Genomic DNA, 20,508 nt, shown 5'->3' on the forward strand with positions numbered 1-20,508 from the left:
AAGCATTACCTGCCAGCCTTTAATATTATGCTTTTATTTTTTGATGGATAATAAAAGAACCAGAACTGAATATGGTTCAACCATAATGCCTGCATTCTGACAGATTTGTCAATAGCCAAAGCTGCAGGGCATTTCTACAGTTGGGAACTAGGCCTGTATTACTCCTGTATGAGTGGAGAGAAATGCCTGCCCAGATATTCTCCTCAGCCCTGTTTAGGGAGTAGGTTGGCATTTAGGAAAGCAGACATATTCCTGTTCTAATCTACTGTATGTTGAGTTGAATCTGTGGTTTTGATGGCTTCACTCAGTGCTACCTTCTCAGTGCTACCTTTGCTCTAGGAGATGCAAGTAAGAGTCCACTTTTCTTAACCTGTTGGGGATAGGGGGCAGTATTTGCACGGCTGGATAAAAAAAAAAAAACGTACCCGATTTTAATCTGGTTACTACTCCTGCCCAGTAACTACAATATGCATAATTGTTTGATTTGGATAAAACTGAATGGTGTCTGAGTATAACAGAACTCATATGGCAGGCCAAAACCTGAGAAGATTCCAAACAGGAAGCGCCCTCTCTGACCATTTCTTGGTCTTTGTCACCTCTATCCAAAACAGAGGATCTCTGCTGTAACGTGACACTTTAAGGCTCTTATAGGCTCTCAGAAGGCGCTAGAACGTTGAATGATGACTCTGCAGTTACTGGCTGAAAAACGTAGCGCATTTGGTAAGTGGTCGATCTGAGAACAATGAGACGGGCGCACGTGACGACTCCATGTTTACATTTTCAGTCATAAACGAAAACAACGACTCCCGGTCGGAATATTATCGCTATTTTACGAGAAAAATCACATAAAAATTAATTTTAATCAGCGTTTGACATGCTTCGAAGAACGGTAATGGAATATTATGAAATTTGTCACGATATGCGTGTCACCCTTCGGATAGTGTCTACAACGCACGAACAAAACGCCGCTATTTGGATATAACTATGGATTATTTGGGACCAAACCAACATTTGTTATTGAAGTAGAAGTCCTGGGAGTGCATTCTGACGAAGAACACCAAAGGTAATCAAACTTTTCTAATAGTAAATCTGACTTTGGTGAGGGCTATACTTGGTGGGTGTCTAAATAGCTAGCCCGTGATGGGCTATCTACTGAGAATATTGCAAATTGTGCTTTCACCGAAAAGCTATTTTAAAAATCTGACATAGTGATTGCATAAAGGAGCTCTGTATGTATAATTCTTAATAATTGTTATGTTTTTTGTGAACGTTTATCGTGAGTAATTTAGTAAATTCACCGGAAGATTTCGGTATGTTTGCTAGTTCTGAACGTCACATGCTAATGTAAAAAGCTGGTTTTTGATAAATATGAACTTGATTGAACAAAACATGCATGTATTGTATAACAATGTCCTAGGAGTGTCATCTGATGAAGATCAAAGGTTAGTACTGCATTTAGCTGTGGTTTTGGTTTTTGACATATGCTAGCTTGAAAATGGGTGTGATTATTTCTGGCTGGGTACTCTCCTGACATAATCTAATGTTTTGCTGTTGTTGTAAAGCCTTTTTGAAATCGGACAATGTGGTTAGATAAATGAGTTGTCTTTAAAATGGTGTAAAATAGTCATATGTTTCAAAAATATAAGTTATAGCATTTGAGGTAATTGTTTTTCGCGCCACGCGATTCCACTGGCTGTTACGCATATCACACCAACAATAAAGTAAGTAAATCAACAGGTTAATCTCTGGATTCCGTCATGTATTTATTTGTATGGAATGTAATCAGTTCCTTTAGTACAGTAAAGACAGCTGTCAGTCTTCGACATCTTAGTTCCAACACCTTTCATCTACAATTAGACAAAAAAATACCCATCAAGAACCAGCTGCAAAGAAGAAACATTTAGTCAATGATATAGATATATACACACACACACACACCTTGGTGGAACAGTTGCTAACAGTTGATAGCAGTGCCTGGTGGAGTCTCCGTACCATGGATCTTCTGTCCGTAGCTGGTCACACACCAACAGTAACCTACCAGAAATAGACATGTTGCATATACAATATAGACACATTGAATTATCACATTCAAGTGACTTTAGTGTGCATGTGCGTCAGTGTTAACCTGTAGAGCCCGAACATTGCTCAGGGGTGTATTGTCCATTGTCGTCACACGTGGGGACGTAGGCTCCAGGTGGGCCATGTTTAGCGGCATCTCTAGCATCCTCACAGGGTCGTATCATAGCATCTGGACACAGGTAACATACATTGTAATGTGGACATAACATTGCAGGTAAATGTACGGACAGAATATACATTTCTGGAATCTTGGGTTGCGTCCCATATGGGCCCTGGTCAGAAGAAGTTCATACGGAATAGGGTTCCTCTTCAGATGCAACCTGGGTACTTCCTGGCTAAATATTGAAGTTCTGCTACTTGTTTAAAAGCCCTGTGCAGTCAAAATTCTGTTTCTGTGTTCCGTATAACAGCTGATGATACTAAGACTGGAAATTGTATCAGTGTTATTTCCTGATAGTTGCTAAACAAACCAATCGTAAATCCAGTTGAATGATCAAACCATTCATATCAGAATACCTCAGTCAAGCATCTAGACGCCATTATACATCTCTGGAAGTAGAGGACTGGCAGGTAGCCTAGCAGTTAGAGTTGGGCCAGTAGGTCAAGTCAGTGAGCTGACAAGTTGATATATCCGTCTATGTTCCCTTCAGCAAGGCACAACCTTAATAATGGCTGACCCCTCAGAGGGTGTCCCATGGAGAACCGGTTATGAATATTAACGCATTTCCAATTCACACCGGCATGTGTGTGAAGTAGGACAGAGCAACACCAACTTACCTCCCAGAGCAAAAGCTGTGCTGACAAGCAGAATGATGGTCAATATCGCCATGGTGATCGTCTCCTGAGAGAGAGATATTAGTTGAGCATTTTAATATTTGGAATGGCTGTGGGTACTAGAGGAGAGGTTAAGAAAACCCACTGTTACAGTCAAAACTTAATCAACTGCCAAAGCAGAATTTTCTAAACCCAGTACTGAGGACCCCAAGAACCAAGTATTGGCAACACAGTGCTACTGGTCTTCTGCCAAAACTCAGGTATCATTTCTTCAACCACATACAATAGATTAGCCTGGCACACAGGAATATGCATCCTTCCCAAATGGCTCCTCATTCCTTATGTAGTGAACTACCTTTGACGAGGGCCTACAATGCACTACATAGGGAATGGGAAGAATTATAGATATTGTCAGAGACTACCCATTTACTGCAAAGGTACGGATTAGTCTATGCTCTTAAATTCAGGGGGCCGCTCCACAAAATGTCACAACTACATAGTGCACTACGTTTGACCAGGGCCACATAACATTAAGGTAGAATTTGAGATGCAGATCGTCTATTAAATAACGATGCACTCTCACCTTCTGCACTCTTCCAAGGGATTCACTGGGTGTCTCTGAGTTATGGTCTACTTCTTCCACCTCTCCTTTTAAAGGACCTGTCACAGGTGTGACTAGTTGCCTCATTAACCCAATGAGAGGTCCCGTTGTCGGGCCATTAGTTAGTGGTGTAAAGAACTTATTTAAAAATACTTTAAAGTAGTACTTAAGTCATTTTTGGGGGGTCTCTTTACATTTGACAACTTTCACTTTACATTATTTTCTTTATGAATTTAGTTTTCAATGAGGTACCTGCTAGCAGCATGGGTCCCACCTCTGAAGAGCCATCCATAATGCACTAGATGGTTCTGATAAGTCACCATTTACAGCACTGATCAATAACTAAATCTAGTTTATACACTACCCATCCAAATATGGCTGCCAATGTTTTGTTCTGGCTTTGCACATCCATGTTTCCTCTACTTCCGTTCTGGCCCAGCATGGTGCCCATATGGTGAGGTGGATTGGCTAGATAGCTGAGTACAACATGGAATCCATTTTTGATTTGGGGGGGTATAAGTAAAAATAGCATTTCATAGTTTCTTGTTCACTGAGACGCAGTACAAATGGCAACCAATCAGAACAGTCTACAGGATTATAGATGTAAGACACATTCTGCTAGCAGGTAACATCATTGGACCATGTCTCATCTCGCAAGCTGTAACAATTTCCTTACAGTTAAATTAAAGGTTTAATACTGGACTAGCAACACCATAACAATACACAAGTTAGGATGAACAGGATATTATGCCACAATGCAGGAAATGAAAATCATAGAGCCGTTTCAATAGCAGGAACTTACTTTAGCCAACCAACAACAGGCCGAATAAAGGAACGGGGACACCACAAACTCTGAACAACCCCAGACAAAACAAGCTGCTCATATACCAAAGGAATGGAAGAGTAATTGGTGATTAGCAGAGTGAGTTCAGGTGTGGTGAGTTAGCAGGAGAGGGGCGTGTCCAGAGGTAATTGGGAGTTTGTGGAATAAGCATTATCCTTCAAAACATGTGCAGGGCCACATATTCACTATGGGCTCTGGTCAAAAGTAGTGCACTTCATTGGCAATTGAGGGCTATTTGAGATACGGTCACATACAGTATTAGATGAACAGATGTTGAAATCTCACTTTCTGAAATCCTGCCTGTGAGTTGAGTTCTAAGTCTCCCTCCTCTCCTTTTTAAGGACCCATCCAGTCAGACCCCTCCCTCAATTTTTGTGCGGAGGATGGTGGAGGTAGCGGAAACAAAAGTGTCGTTTGAAGTTGAAAGCAGATTGAGTACAGTTAGCGAGAATTGAGTCTGATTAATCGTTGTTTGTTGGGGTACGTGTTGTCATCACATAACTATAAAGCTTCAAACCTTTAATTATAAAAGCAAAGTGTTTTATTTTAACTTATTATGCCCACTGCATGCAATATTTTTTTATATCTAAACAAACACGTATACAAAACACAGGGCAGAAACCTGAGGACCTCGAATAAATACACGGGACGAGACTCGTAATCATCTATGCATAATACAAGCGACACGAAAGCTAACACAACAAGGCACAGGTACTCACACGACCAACTACCAATGGACATTGGAACAATAAATCAATTGAGAACAAAGGGCTTCTTATCCCCTATGTAGTGCACTACTTTGGACCAGGACCCACAGTGAACTAAATAGAGAATAGCTCAGGGCCACAAAGGTAATATGGACCCTTGTCTAAAGTAGCTCACTACATAAGGAATAGGAGGTCAGTTGGGACGCAGACAGGGACAGTATTAGATGAAGAGATGTAAAAATCTCACCTTCTGAAGTCTTCAGTTGTAGCTTCACTTCTTCAGAGGTCTTCACTGGGTCTCTCTCTCTCTCTCTCTCTCTCTCTCTCTCTCTCTCTCTCTCTGTCCTGCCTCTGAGTTGAGTTGAGTTGAGTTCTAGTATCTCTTTCTGTCCTGCCTGTGAGTTGAGTTCTACCTCTCCATCCTCTCCTTTTTAAGGACCCTTCCAGTCAGACCCCTCCCTCTATTTTTCTCAATCTATCTCTCATCCTTCAAACCTCCGCATACGTTCTGTGCAGCCCAAAACCTGCTAGACATGTCCGATATCTACCTGTTTGACAGGGTTGGGGTCAATTCAAAGTGAAGGTATTCAACTTTTGTAACACATTCATGTGTTGCATATTGGGTCACAATATGGTTATGAAGATACTTAATTCTACCTAATTGAAGCTGAGGAAGATGTAGTCTGAAGTGCATTACAATGTCTTGGAAACACAAATGACATTTCAGAAGGAGATAAATAATGAGGAGGAAAACCTTTTGTCATCATTGTGATGTCAGCAGATAGACTTTAGATGCAGCATAACTTTAACTATAAGCTCTGGAATGTTACATTCATTTTAATTAACTGCCAACCCTGCTGTCTGTCTTATTGACCTTTTGCCCCAGAATGTTGGGCATCTGATCGTAGAGCTCCAATGAATAGCAACTGTCGTCAAGTCCAACACCTTGGACAAGCTCATGTTTAAAACACATGAAATCCATTGAGATGATTACTGACAACCCAATGTTGCTGATGGCCAGCTATCTATCCTGTTAAAATAACTTGTTTTGTTAGCTAGGTAATGTTAGCTAGGTCATGTTAGCTTGGTAAGTTAGCCATGTTATGAACACAAGTCTCATCTGCTGTCGACATAAGGATTCCATTTGAGAGCACTAGCTAGTTAGCTCCAAAAGTGGATGGTAACTTTTGGCTGCATGCTGACAGTGCATTCAGAGCCATTCATTTATATAAATCGATTTGTATTTTTTTCCAGAGTTTCCTGGTCTTTGCATTAACAAGATATTAATTTCCAGCATCTTTCAGACCATTGAAAAAAAGAAAAAAAAAGATGACCGGCACAGCCTGCCCCACCGCTCCCAATGATTCTCAGCTAGCGGTGGCTAATGTTAGCAGACGTTTGTAATACGGTTTTACATCATCGTAGTGCAAAAGTATTGTGCAAGAAATACCACAATCTCAGTGTGATTTAATTTAAAACAGTCTGCAAGATGAGAGGTGATAGATCAATGTCTTAAGGCTAAAGTATTGGAAGAGAGATATGCCGTAGGACCAGCAGCATTCCTTTGTGAGGAGGAGAGAAGGTGGGAGAAGGTGAATAGCTAGCGTGCCTTTTCTTTGTGAGGGTCAAGCCTCTCTTTCACCAAACCTTGTCATCAAGGTGACTTTCTGTATTTCTGGAAGAACACGACAATGGAATAGATGGATGAGTTGTGTCCCAAATAGAACCCTGTTCCCTATATAGTGGACTAGCTGTGACCCTATAGGCCCTGGTTAAAAGCAGTGTACTATGTAGGGAATATCTTGCAATAGGATTACTGTGAAAGATGGTTCCTATTGTACCCCTGTAGCAAAATATGTTGTCTTAAAAGGTTAATTTAAAGGGATGTTCAGTATTTCACATCAGTCATGTGTTGCCGTTTAAGAAAGTATCACCTTTAAGGTAATGTAAAGGAGCTAATTTCAACTGCACTGTCCCTCCAAATTCACAGTAGATGGTAAGGGCGAAACCTCTGCTTCAGGCCAGCTCCTATTCTACATTAAAAATACAGAATGAGTCAAGAAAAGTGGACTCTTACTTGCATCTCCTAGAGCAAAGGCAGCACTGAGAATCAGAAGCCTTGTTCCCAACTGTAGAAATGCCCTGCAGCTTTGGCTATTTCCAAATCTGTCAGAATGCAGGCATTATGGTTGAACCATATTCAATTCTGGGTATTTTATTGTCCAACAAAAAATAAAAGCATAATATTAAAGGCTGGCAGGTAAGGCTTAGTGGCTTGTAACACCAGTAGGTAAGGTGAAATGGCCATCAGGAAAGGCTGTGATAACATGTGGTGCTGGATGGAATACACCACATTAACATACGACTGACCAGTAAGCTACACCACAGCCCAATATTAGACCTATTAATTAATGAAGCAAGGTCTAAGGACATTCCATAGCAACAGCTTGCTAGACATGGTTAACCTCTCTAGGGTAGTGGGCAGCATTCGGAATTCTGGATGAAAAGCGTGCCCAAATTAAACTGCCTGCTACTCTGTCCCAGAATGTAGGATATGCATATTATTAGTAGATTTGGATAGAAAACACTGACGTTTCTAAAACTGTTTGAATGATGTCTGTGAGTATAACAGAACTCATATGGCAGGCAAAAACCTGAGAAAAAACCCCACCAGGAAATGAAAATCTGTTGGCTGTATTTTGTTCAAGTTCTTGGCTTTCTGACACACAGTGAGTTATGGTTCATTTTGCACTTCCTAAGGCTTCCACTAGATGTCAAGTCTTTAGAAAGTTATTTGAGGATTTTGCAGCAAACACAGACCGAAGGAGAAAATGGCCCTAAAGATTGATGCTATACAATGTTTGACCGAACGTAACTAGTACTTTTTAAAAAACTTTTCATCGTGAAGGTTTCCTCACGCACCCTACATTTTGAGTAGCCTACTGAACACGCAAACGACATGGAGTTATTTGGACATAAATTATTAACTTTATCGAACAAAACATTTGTGGACCTGGGATGCCTTGAAGTGCCTTCTGATGAAGAAGGTAAGTGAATATTTCTTATGCTATTTATGCATTTAGACGTCTCCAAAATGGCGGGTATCTGTAATTGCCTGCTGTTTTTTTCTGAGCGCAGTGCTCAGATTATTGCAAAGTGTGCTCTCCCTGTAAAGTTATTTGGAAATCTGTCAAAGCGATTGCATTCAGGAGATGTTAAATGAGGTACCTGCTGGCAGCATGGGTCCCACCTCTGAAGATCCATCCCTAATACGCTAGATGGTTCTGGTAAGTCACCAGTTACAGCACTGAGCTGTGATCAATAACTCGTGTTGTGAGGGGGGTTAGCAAGACAGCTGAGCACAACATGGAATGAATCCGTTTGAATTTGAGGGAGGGGGGGGGTAAAAAAAACAGCATTTCATAGTTTCTTGTTCACTGAGACTCAGCGCAAATGGCAACCGAGCAGAACAGTCTACCAGATCATAGATGTAAGACACATTCTGCTAGCAAGTAACATCATTGGATCATGTCTCATCTCACAAGCTGTAACAATTCCCTTAGTTAAATTTAAGGTCTAATACTGGGCTAGCAACACAATAACAATACACAAGCTAGGATGAACAGGATATTATGCCACAATGCAGGAAATTAAAAGCCTTTAAATGTTTCAATAGCAGGAACGTACTTTAGCCAACCAACAACAATACCAGTAAAGGAACTGGGACACCACAAATGCAGAACAAACCGAGGTAGAACAAGCTGCTTTTATACCAGAAGAACGGAAGAGGAATTGGTGATTAGCAGAGTGAGTTCAGGTGTGATGAGTTAGCAGGAGAGGGGCGTGTCCAGAGAATAATTGGGAGTTTGTGGAATTAGCATTAGCCTTTAAAACAAGTGCACTACATTTGTCCAGGGCAACATATTCACTATGGGCTCTGGTCAAAAGTAGTGCATTTCATAGGGAATAGTGCGCTATTAGGGATACAATCACATGTCAGTATTCTGCCATGGCCAGCGAAGAGCCCGGGTCTCAATCCCATTGAGTACGTCTGGGACCTGTTGGATCGGAGGAGAGGGCTAGGGCCGTTCCCACCAGAAATGTCCGGAATCTTGCAAGTGCTTTGGTGGAAGAGTGGGGTAATATCTCACAGCAAGAACAAGCAAATCTGGTGCAGTCCATGAGGAGGAGATGCACTGCAGTACTTAATGCAGCTGGTGGCCACACCAGATACTGACTGTTTCTTTTGATTTTGACCCCCACCCCCCCATTTGTTCTGGGACACATTCCATTTCTGCTAGTCACATGTCTGTGGAACTTGTTCCGTTTATGTCTCTGTTGTTGAATCTTATGTTCATACAAATATTTACACATGTTGAGTTTGCTGAAAATAAACGCATTTGACAGTGAGAGAACGTTTCTTTTTTTGCTGAGTTTATATGTAACATGTTTTTAACATGTCCATTTCTGGTAGGTTACTGTTCGTGTGTGAACACTACTGGACAGAAGATCCAGGGTAATAATACTCCACCAAGATCAACTGTTTCACCTAAGTACACAGACACACTCACTCATTCACTAAATGTTAATTCTTTACTGCAGATTCTGAATGCTGTTTCTGTCTAATTGTAGATGTGAGCGTAGATGAAAACCGTTGGAACGAAGATGTTGAGAAGACTGACAGTTGTCTTTACTGTACTACAGGAACTGATTCACATTCCATTAAAATAAATGAAGAAATCCAGAGATTAAACTGTCCATTTTAACACGACCGTCGTAGATAGTGGACCAAAGCGCAGCGGGTTGAGTGCTCATTTTTACATTTTATTACAAAAAACCACAAACACTTTACAAAACAAGAAACCGTATGGACAAACAGGATTGCAGGCTAAACACAAAGCTATGCAACCACAACTACCCACAATACCCCATTCTAAATTACCCCTATACATTGGACCTTCAATCAGAGGCAATGAGGAACAGCTGCCTCCAATTGAAGGTCAAATCAAAACTGCACATAGAACTATATCACCTAGATCTAACCTACACACAACCCGACAACACCGAAACACTCTAAACCAATACCCTCTCTACTTAGACACATAAACCATCAAACCCCGAAACACTCTAAACAAATACCCTCTACAAAAACACATAATCTAATAAACCCCTAAACACTCTAAACAAATACCCTCTGCCAAGTCCTGACCAAACTATAATAACAAATAACCCCTTTACTGGTCAGGACGTGACATCATTATTGTCGGTTTGATATGCTGAACAATTTATCTGAACCTATCCATTTCTGGGAAATGAAGGAAGGAGTAGGACTCTTTCAAATAACCTTTTAAGACAACATATTTTGCAACAGGGGTACAATAAGAACCATCTTACAAAATAATCCTATTGCGAGATATACCCTACATAGTACACTTCTTTTGACCAGGGCCTATAGGGTCACAACTAGTCCACTATGTAGGGAACAGGGTTCTATTTGGGACATACGTCATCCATTGTCGTGTTCTTCCAGAAATACAGAAAGTCACCTTGATGCAGTGCAGTTGAACAGTGCAGTTGAAATTAGCTCCTTTACATTACCTTAAAGGTGATACTTTCTTAAACGGCAACACATGACTGATGTGAAATACTGAACATCCCTTTAAATTAACCTTTTAAGACAACATATTTTGCTACAGGGGTACAATAGGAACCATCTTTCACAATAATCCTATTGCAAGATATTCCCTACATAGTACACTGCTTTTAACCAGGGCCTATAGGGTCACAACTAGTCCACTATATAGGGAACAGGGTTCTATTTGGGACACAACTCATCCATCTATTCCATTGTCCTGTTCTTCCAGAAATACAGAAAGTCACCTTGATGACAAGGTTTGGTGAAAGAGCGGCTTGACCCTCACAAAGAAAAGGCACGCTAGCTATTCACCCTCTCCCACCTTCTCTCCTCCTCACAAAGGAATGCTGCTGGTCCTACGGCATTTCAGGAATCACAGAAGTAAGTATCCCCGGTGCACTGTTGAAATATTTAGCCATTTTGAACTATTTATTTTTCAATGAAAACTCTACCTTTTTGTAATCATCTCAATGGATTTCATGCGTTTTAAACATGAGCTTGTCCAAGGTGTTGGACTTGACGACAGTTGCTATTCATTGGAGCTCTACGATCAGATGCCCAACATTCTGGGGCAAAAGGTCAATAAGACAGACAGCAGGGTTGGCAGTTAATTAAAATGAATGTAACATTCCAGAGCTTATAGTTAACGTTATGCTGCATCTAAAGTCTATCTGCTGACATCACAATGATGACAAAAGGTTTTCCTCCTCATTATTTATCTCCTTCTGAAATGTCATTTGTGTTTCCAAGACATTATAATGCACTTCAGACTACATCTTCATCAGCTTCAATTAGGTAGAATTAAGTAGAACATTCAGTAGGACATCAGTGTTCAAGATAATCTTCATAACCATCTTGTGACCCAATATGCAACACATGAATGTGTTACAAAAGTTGCATACCTTCACCTTGAATTGACCCCAACCCTGTCAAACCGGTAGATGTTGGACAGGTCCAGCAGGTGTTGGGCTGGACAGAAAGTATGCAGAGGTTTGAAGGATGAGAGATAGATTGAGAAAAATAGAGGGAGGGGTCTGACTGGACGGGTCCTTAAAAAGGAGAGGAGGGAGAGATAGAACTCAACTCACAGGCAGGACAGAGAGAGACCCAGTGAAGACCTTTGAAGATCTCTGAAGAAGTAAAGCTACAACTGAAGACTTCAGAAGGTGAGATTTTTACATCTCTTCATCTAATACTGTCCCTGTCTGCGTCCCAACTGACCTCCTATTCCTTATGTAGTGAGCTACTTTAGACAAGGGTCCATATTACCTTTGTGGCCCTGAGCTATTCTCTATTTAGTTCACTGTGGGCCCTGGTCCAAAGTAGTGCACTACATAGGGGATAAGAAGCCATTTGGGAAGCATCCATGTTCCTGTGTGCTAGGTGAATCTATTGTATGTAGTTGAAGAGATGATACCTGGGATCACCAGGACCGAGTTGAGAAAATGCTGCCTTAGCAGTTGCATCATTTTTGTAGCTAACACAGGGTTTCCTTAACCTCTCAGTCACGGACCCCCCCGGTACTGTTGCACTTTCCGTGCACCAGTTTCAAAGGTCTACGTCACCGGCCTCTAGGAACTGAACTGTGTCATTACCCACACCTGAATAGTAATTGTATAAGTGTGCCCTTTGTTCTCAATTGGGCTGTCGATTATTGTCCCAATGTCCGTTGGTTGTTGGTCGTGTGAGTACCTGTGCCTTGTTGTGTTGGCTTTCGTGCCGCTTGATTTGTGCACTGATGATTACGGGTCTTGTCCCGTGTTGTATGATTGTGCGCTTTTGTTATCTGGTCTCGTCCTGTGTATTTATTCAAGGTACACCTCGCTCTTCTGTTTGGGTTTCAGCCCTGTGTTTTGTATTCGTGTTTGTTAGGTCTTCGTCCTCGTGCCTTTAAATGGTACTCTGTAATTTGGGTAAATAAATAAAAAACTATTATGCATTCCTGTCTCCTTGATAACAACGTGACACTCTCCTCTAGTACCCCCAGCTGTACAGTATGTTATGTACCTAACACAGGATTTCCTAACCTCTCCTCTAGTACCCCCAGCTGTACAGTAGGTTATGTACCTAACACAGGATTTCCTAACGTCTCCTCTAGTACCCACAGCCATTCCACTGATTTGGAGTATTCCAGTACAAGCACAGCTGATTCGAATGCTCAACTTCTCTCTCTCTCTCTCTCTCTCTCCAGACTATCACCATGGTGGCATTGACCATCATTCTGCTTGTCAGCACAGCTTTTGCTCTGGGAGACACCTTTGCTCCCATAGGTAAGAGTGACATACCTCACACTGACAGTTGAAGTTGGAAGTTTACATACACTTATGTCGGAGTCATTAAAACTCGTTTTGCAACCCCTCCACAAATTTCTTGATAACAAACTATAGTTTTGGCAAGTCGGTTAGGACATCTACTTCGTGCATGACACAGGTAATTATTCCAAATATTATTACAGACAGATTATTTCACTTACACTGAATTATATCACAATTCCAGTGGGTCAGAAGTTTACATACGTTAACCTCTTATGGCTAGGGGGCAGTATTTTTACGGCTGGATAAAAAACGTACCCGATTTAATCTGATTATTAGTCCTGCACAGAAATTAGAATATGCATATAATTATTAGCTTTGGAGAGAAAACACTCCAAAGTTTCTAAAACTGTTTGAATGGTGTCTGTGAGTATAACAGAACTCATTTGGCAGGCCACAACGTGAGAAGATTCTGTACAGGAAGTACCCTGTCTGACCATTTATCGGCTTTCTTTGTCATCTCTATTCATTACAAAGGACCTCTGCTGTTACGTGACACTTCCTACGGCTCCAATGGGCTCTCAGAGCCCGGGAAAAACCTGAATGACGTAATTCAAAGCCCTGGCTGAAACACAAGTGGTCTAAGTGGTCTATCAGAGGACAAAGGGCTTCATGCTCGTGCACTGGCCGCCCCCGCCTTTCTGTTTTTCCCTCTTTTTACCGAAACACAGATTCCCGGTCGGAATATTATCGCTTTGTTACGAGATAAATTGCATAAAAATTGATTTTAAACAGCGGTTGACATGCTTCGAAGTACGGTAATGGAATATTTCGATTTTTTTTGTCACGTTATGCGCCATGCGCGTAACCCTTATTTACCATTGGGATAGTGTCTAGAACGCACAAACAAAACGCCGCTGTTTGGATATAAAGATGGATTATTTGGGACCAAACCTACATTTGTTGTTGAAGTAGAAGTCCTGGGAGTGCATTCTGACGAAGAACAGGAAAGGTAATCAAACTTTTCTAATAGTAAATCTGATTTTGGTGAGTGCTAAACTTGGTGGGTGTCTAAATAGCTAGCCCTGTGATGCCGGGCTATCTACTTAGAATATTGCAAAATGTGCTTTCACCGAAAAGCTATTTTAAAATCGGACATATCGAGTGCATAGAGGAGTTCTGTATCTATAATTCTTAAAATAATTGTTATGCTTTTTGTGAACGTTTATCGTGAGTAATTTAGTAAATTGTTAGTAAATTCATCGGAAGTTTGCGGGGGTATGCTAGTTCTGAACGTCACATGCTAATATAATAGCTGGTTTTTGATATAAATATGAACTTGATTGAACAAAACATGCATGTATTGTATAACATAATGTCCTAGGTGTGTCATCTGATGAAGATCATCAAAGGTTAGTGCTGCATTTAGCTGTCTTCTGGGTTTTTGTGACATTATATGCTAGCTTGAAAAATGGGTGTCTGACTATTTCTGGCTGGGTACTCTGCTGACATAATCTAATGTTTTGCTTTCGTTGTAAAGCCTTTTTGAAATCGGACAGTGTGGTTAGATTAATGAGAGTCTTGTCTTTAAATAGCTGTAAAATAGTCATATGTTTGAGAAATTGAAATAATAGCATTTCTAAGGTATTTGAAAATCGCGCCACAGGATTCAACTTGCTGTTACGTAGGTGGGACGATTTGGTGCCACCTGCCCAAGAGAGGTTAAAGTTCAGTAAGAGGAATGCATGGTCAAACCTTCAGCCAACTCGTAATGGAGTGGAGGCTCGGTCTGGTGGTTTGTCGAAATAGCTCCTTGTTGTTTCCGCGTTCTGTAGGCTACTCCAAATGTACGAAGCACGCGGAACATGTCGCCACTAAAAGTACAAAAAAAATCTATTTACGTTCGTTCAAACATGTCAAACATTGTATAGCATAAATCTTTAGGGCCTTTTTCAATCAGAACTTCAATAATATTCAAAGCGGACAATTGCATTGTCTTATAAAACGTTTCGGAACAAAACAGTCCCCACATGCATGCGCGCCATAGTAGTAATGGCCTTCCGCTTGTGACCAAGTTTCCAGGCTTCTAGTTTGGTCAGTTTTTACCGTAGAAGACTCAAACCACTTTGTAAAGACTGTTGACATCGAGTGGAAGCCTTAGGAAGTGCTAAATGAGTAACCAGTCCCTGTGTGTTTCATAGGCAAAGGCTTGAATGTGATTCCACACATCAGATTTCCACTTCCTGTTAGGATTTGTCTCAGGGTTTTGACTGCCATATGAGTTCTGTTATACTCACAGACACCATTCAAACAGTTTTAGAAACTTTAGAGTGTTTTCTATCCAAATCTACTAATTATATGCATATTCTCGTTTCTGGGCAAGAGTAGTAAATAGTTTAAATCGGGTAAGTTTTTTTTATCCGGCCGTGCAAATACTGCCCCCTAGCCCCAACAGGTTAACCTGTTGAGGACAGACGTTCCGCTAGCGGAACACCGTTCCGCCTGCGGAACCCCTAGCCAACAGCCAATGGCATCGCACGGCGCGAAATACAAAACCAACTAAAATACCACAATTCAATTTTCTCAAACAATCAACTGTTTTACACCACTTTAAGGATAAGACTCTCGTTAATCTAGCCACATTGTCCGATTTCAAAAAGGCTTTACAGCGAAAGCAAAACATTAGATTATGTTAGGAGAGTACATAGACACAAATAATCACACAGCCATTTTCCAAGCAAGTATATGTCACATAAACCCAAACCACAGCTAAATCCAGCACTAACCTTTGATGATCTTCATCAGATGACACGCCTACAACATTATGTTATACAATACATGCATGTTTTGTTCAGTCAAGTTCATATTTATATCAAAAACCAGCTTTTTACATTAGCATGTGACGTTCAGAACTAGCAGTCCCACCGAACACTTCCGGTGAATTTACTAAATTACTCACGATAAACGTTCACAAAAAACAATTATTTTAAGAATTATAGATACAGAACTCCTCTATGCACTCGCTATGTCCGATTTTTAAAATAGCTTTTCGGTGAAAGCACATTTTGCAATATTCTAAGTAGATATCCCGGCATCACAGGGCTAGCCATTTAGACACCCATCAAGTTTAGCCCTCACCAAAGTCAGATTTACTATAAGAAAAATGTTATTACCTTTGCTGTTCTTCATCAGAATGCACTCCCAGGACTTCTACTTCAACAACAAATGTTGGTTTGGTTCAAAATAATCCATAGTTATATCCAAATAGCGGTGTTTTGTTCGTGCGTTCAAGACACTATCCAAGGGTGACGAAGGGTTACGCGCCCGACGCGTTTCGTGACAAAAAATGTCTAAATAGTCCATTACCGTACTTCGAAGCATGTCAACCGCTGTTTAAAATCAATTTTATGCCATTTTCCTCGTAAAAAAGCGATAATATTCCGACCGGGAAATCGTGTTTTAGTACAAAGAGAGAGAAAATAAAAACATGGTGTCCCCTCGTGCACTAGCCTCAGTCTCATAGTACTCTGACCGGCCAATATCCAAACGCGCTAATGTTTTTCAGCCAGGGCCTGCAAAGCCACCATTCAGCTTTTTGCCGCCTTCTGAGAGCCCATGGGAGCTGTAGGAAGTGTCACGTAACAGCAGAGATCCTCTGTTTTGGATAGAGATGATCAAGGAGGGCAAGAAATGGTCAGACAGGGTACTTCCTGTACAGAATCTTCTCAGGTTTTGGCCTGCCAAATGAGTTCTGTTATACTCACAGACACCATTCAAACAGTTTTAGAAACTAAAGGCTAAAAATTATATGCATATTCTAGTTTCTGGGCAGGAGTAATAATCAGATTAAATCGGGTATGTTTTTTATCCGGCCGTGAAAATACTGCCCCCTATCCATAACAGGTTAAGTATATTTGATCAATTACATTTAATGTTGATACTTCAGTATACTTAACCTCACTAGGGTAGGGGGCAGTATTTTCACGGCCGGATGAAAAACGTACCCAAATTAAACGGCCTACTACTCGGGCCCAGGAACTAGAATATGCATATTATTAGTAGATTTGGATAGAAAACACTCTGAAGTTTCTAAAACTATTTGAATGATGTCTGTGAGTATAACCGAAGTCATATGGCAGGCAAAAAACTGAGAAAATCTAAGCAGGAAGTGAGAATTCTGGTGCTTGTAGTCCTTTCAAGTCATTGCCAATCGAACACACAGTGAGTTAGGGTTCATTTTGAGTCTTCTCCGGTAAACACAGACCAAAGGAGAAGCCTGGAAAGTTGGTTACAAGGGGAGGGCCATCACTACATAGGCGTGCGTTCATGTGGGTGGCTGCTTTGTTCCAAAACGTTTTATAAGACAATGCAATGGTCCGGTTGGAATATTGTTGAAGTTCTGATTGAAAAAGGCCCTAAAGATTTATGCTATACAACGTTTGACATGTTTGAACGAACGTAAATCGATTTTGTTTTTACTTTTCGTCGTGACATTTTCCGCGCGCTTCGTACATTTTGAGTAGCCTACTGAACATGCGAACCACAAGGAGCTATTTGCACATAAATTATGGATTTTATCGAACAAAACAACATTTGTTGAGTATCTGGGATTCAAGGAAGTGCCTTCTGATGAAAATCATCAAAGGTAAGTGAATATTTCTAATACTATTTATGAATTTAGATGACTCCAACATGGCGGCTATCTGTATCGCCTAGTGTATTTTTCTTAGCACAGTACTCAGATTATTGCAAAGCGTGATTTCCCAGTAAAGTTATTTTGAAATCTGGCAATGCGGTTGCATTCACGAGATGTTAATTCTATAATTCTTTGAATGATAGTATAATATTTTACTAAAGTTTATGACGTGTATTTTTGTACATAGTGATGTTGATTCACCGACAGTATTGGAGGGAAAATATTTTCTGAACGTCACGCGCCACTGTAAAATGCTGATTTTATATATATAAATATGAACTTTATCGAACAAAAAAATGCATGTATTGTATAACATAATGTCCTAGGAGTGTCATCTGATGAAGATCGTCAAAGGTTAGTGCTTCATTTAGCTGTGGTTTGGGTATTTGTGATGCATGCTAGTTGCTTAGAAAATGGCTGTGTGGTTATTGTGTCGATGTACTCTCCTAACATAATCTAATGTTTTGCTTTCGCTGTAAAGCCTTTTGGAAATCGGACAACGTGGTTCGATTCAGGAGAAGTGTATCTATAAAATGGTGTAAATTAGTCCTATGTTTGAGAACTTTGAATTATGACATTTTGTGGTTTTAAATGTGGTTCTCTGATTTTTCACTGGCTGTTGAATAGACGATTTCATCCCACTTACCCTAGAGAGGTTAAAAAGGTCAGCTGTGACACTATAAATTAAGGTTGTGCCTTGCTCAAGGGCACATAGACAGATATTTCAACTTCTCATCTCAGGGATTCAAACTAGCAATCTTTCAGTAACTGGCCCAACTCTCTAACCGCCTGCCACTTCTCTTGATCCAGAGATGTATAAGATTGAGATTGACAGCCCAAGCATCCAGAATGTATGTCCAGCAATGTTATGTCAACATTACAATGTATGTTACCTGTTTATCCAGATGGTATGATACGACACAAGACTCGCTGTGAGCGTGCTAGAGATGCCGTGATAAATGGCCCAATTGGAGCCTTTATCCCGACTTGTGATGACGATGGACAATACACCCCTGAGCAATGTTGGAGCTCTACAGGTTACCACTGACGCACATACACAGAAGCACACAGTAAATTCTCCAATTCAGTTGAATGTGACAATTCAATGTGTTACAGTAAAATGTGTAAATATTGTATTTGTAACAGGTTTTTAACATGGCTTTTTCTGGTAGGTTACTGTTGGTGTGTGACCAGTACTGGAAAGAAGATCCAGGGTACGGAGACCCCACCAGGAACTGCTATCAACTGCTAGCAACTGTTCCAGCAAGGTGTATATACACACAAAGAAACAAACACACACACACACTCTCACTCATTCACTAAATGTTATTTCTTTGCAGCTGGATGTTAATGTTTATGTTGTTGTTGTTTTGTCTGTAATTGTAGCTGTGGCCGTAGACAAAAATGTTGGAACGAAGACGTTGAAAAGACTTTGACAGTTTTCTTTACTGTACTACAGGAACTGATTCACATTCCATACAAATAAATAAAGAAATCCAGAGATTTAACTGTTGATGATTTGCTCTCTTTATTGTTGGTGTGCTGATATGCTGAACAATTTATCTAAACCAGTCCAGTTCTGGGAAATGGAGGAAGGAGTAGGGCTGTTATGGTGACTGTATTACCCCCACACACCGGTGGTTACAGGACATGAAGGCAGTCAAATTCCACGTGACCATTTAGTAATTAGGCTTCTCCAAGCTCTGATGCTGGTGATGGTCATTAGTAGCCTACCGCACTTGCTAACTGCCTGGTACTCAGCACTCTATTGTCCCTCTAATCACTCTGACATCAACTCTGATTGGTGGAAATCAGAAAGATGGACAGTTTAGAAGTGGGTTGTGGGGTTAGTCACGTGCACAGGCAAGGTTGTTTTTTTTACTCCTATGATCTTAGGGTCCATGATATGGGGCATCAGGTTACTCAGTGACACCCACAGAAAACAACTGAAAGAGTTTACAAATATTAGCATCCTAACTCTGATTGCAGGACGTTGACTGTGGAATCAAATCTGTCAGTATTTCCTTTTTTTGTGGATTTCTCTTTATATATTCATTTAACTCTATGGCAGCTTTGGTCCTCCATAGACATCAAAATGTCATTCCAATATATACAGAGTCCACAGTCAAAACCATGCTACTCTGAGGCTGAAGAATTGTTCCAGGCCACAGAGGGATGAAAGACCCCTTTACTGAATCTACATCTTCACATTTCACTAAATCATTCCATTGTTTGCTTCATGCATTATATCATCCTGTAAAATAAAGTACATGCTCTTGGTCTTTACATGAGTAAATGTTGTATTAGAACTTGTAGGATGACTTGATGAAATATGGTTCATATCTCCTGGTTTTGTTACATTTGCTTCCTTCTGATCTTTTGGGGCCAGACTAATCTAATCATTGTTAGGGTACTTAATGTTCATGCCAGTATTTGGAGGCAACTTGCCAGAAAATGAACATGGTTAGTACAGTATTAGCTAGCATGAAAGTATGGGTGATTCACATCATTGCCCTAGGTGAAGGGGAATTAATAACTTGAGGGGTAAGGAAATGTTCAGCCTATAATTTGCTAACTAAAACACACACCACATGACCAGAAGTATGTGGACACCTGCTTGTCAAACATCTCATTCCAAAATCATTGAGTTGGGCCTGTTTTTGCTATAACAGCCTCCACTCTTCTGGGAAGGCTTTGCACTAGATGTTGGAACATTGCTGCGGGGACATGCTTCCATTCAGCCATGAGCATTAGAGGTCAGGCACTGATTTTAGGCGATTAGGCCTGGCTCACAGTTGGAGTTACAATTCATTCCAAAAGTATTGAATGGGGTTGAGGTCAGGGCTCTGTGCAGGCCAGTCAAGTTCTTCCACACCAATCTCGATAAACCTGCACGGGGGGATTGTCATGCTGAAACAGG

At 40.7% G+C, this 20,508-nt stretch overlaps 2 protein-coding genes across 2 annotated transcripts; one reads left to right on the forward strand and one right to left on the reverse strand.

The window, feature by feature from the left end:
• Positions 1-1,740: 1,740 nt before the first annotated feature.
• Positions 1,741-3,556, reverse strand: LOC115194831 (nidogen-2-like). Its single transcript, XM_029754750.1, has 5 exons — positions 3,437-3,556; positions 2,857-2,920; positions 2,126-2,248; positions 1,939-2,034; positions 1,741-1,847 (listed from the first exon to the last, which is right to left on the reverse strand). The coding sequence occupies exons 1-4, from the start codon at positions 3,539-3,541 to the stop codon at positions 1,955-1,957; spliced, it is 372 nt and encodes a 123-aa protein (XP_029610610.1). The 5' UTR covers positions 3,542-3,556; the 3' UTR covers positions 1,741-1,847; positions 1,939-1,954.
• Positions 3,557-11,698: 8,142 nt separating this feature from the next.
• Positions 11,699-18,856, forward strand: LOC115194843 (equistatin). Its single transcript, XM_029754765.1, has 4 exons — positions 11,699-11,806; positions 12,832-12,910; positions 18,494-18,625; positions 18,761-18,856. The coding sequence occupies exons 2-4, from the start codon at positions 12,841-12,843 to the stop codon at positions 18,838-18,840; spliced, it is 282 nt and encodes a 93-aa protein (XP_029610625.1). The 5' UTR covers positions 11,699-11,806; positions 12,832-12,840; the 3' UTR covers positions 18,841-18,856.
• Positions 18,857-20,508: the final 1,652 nt, after the last annotated feature.

Source organism: Salmo trutta, chromosome 5 (genome assembly GCF_901001165.1).
Source record: "Salmo trutta chromosome 5, fSalTru1.1, whole genome shotgun sequence".
NCBI lineage: Eukaryota > Metazoa > Chordata > Actinopteri > Salmoniformes > Salmonidae > Salmo > Salmo trutta.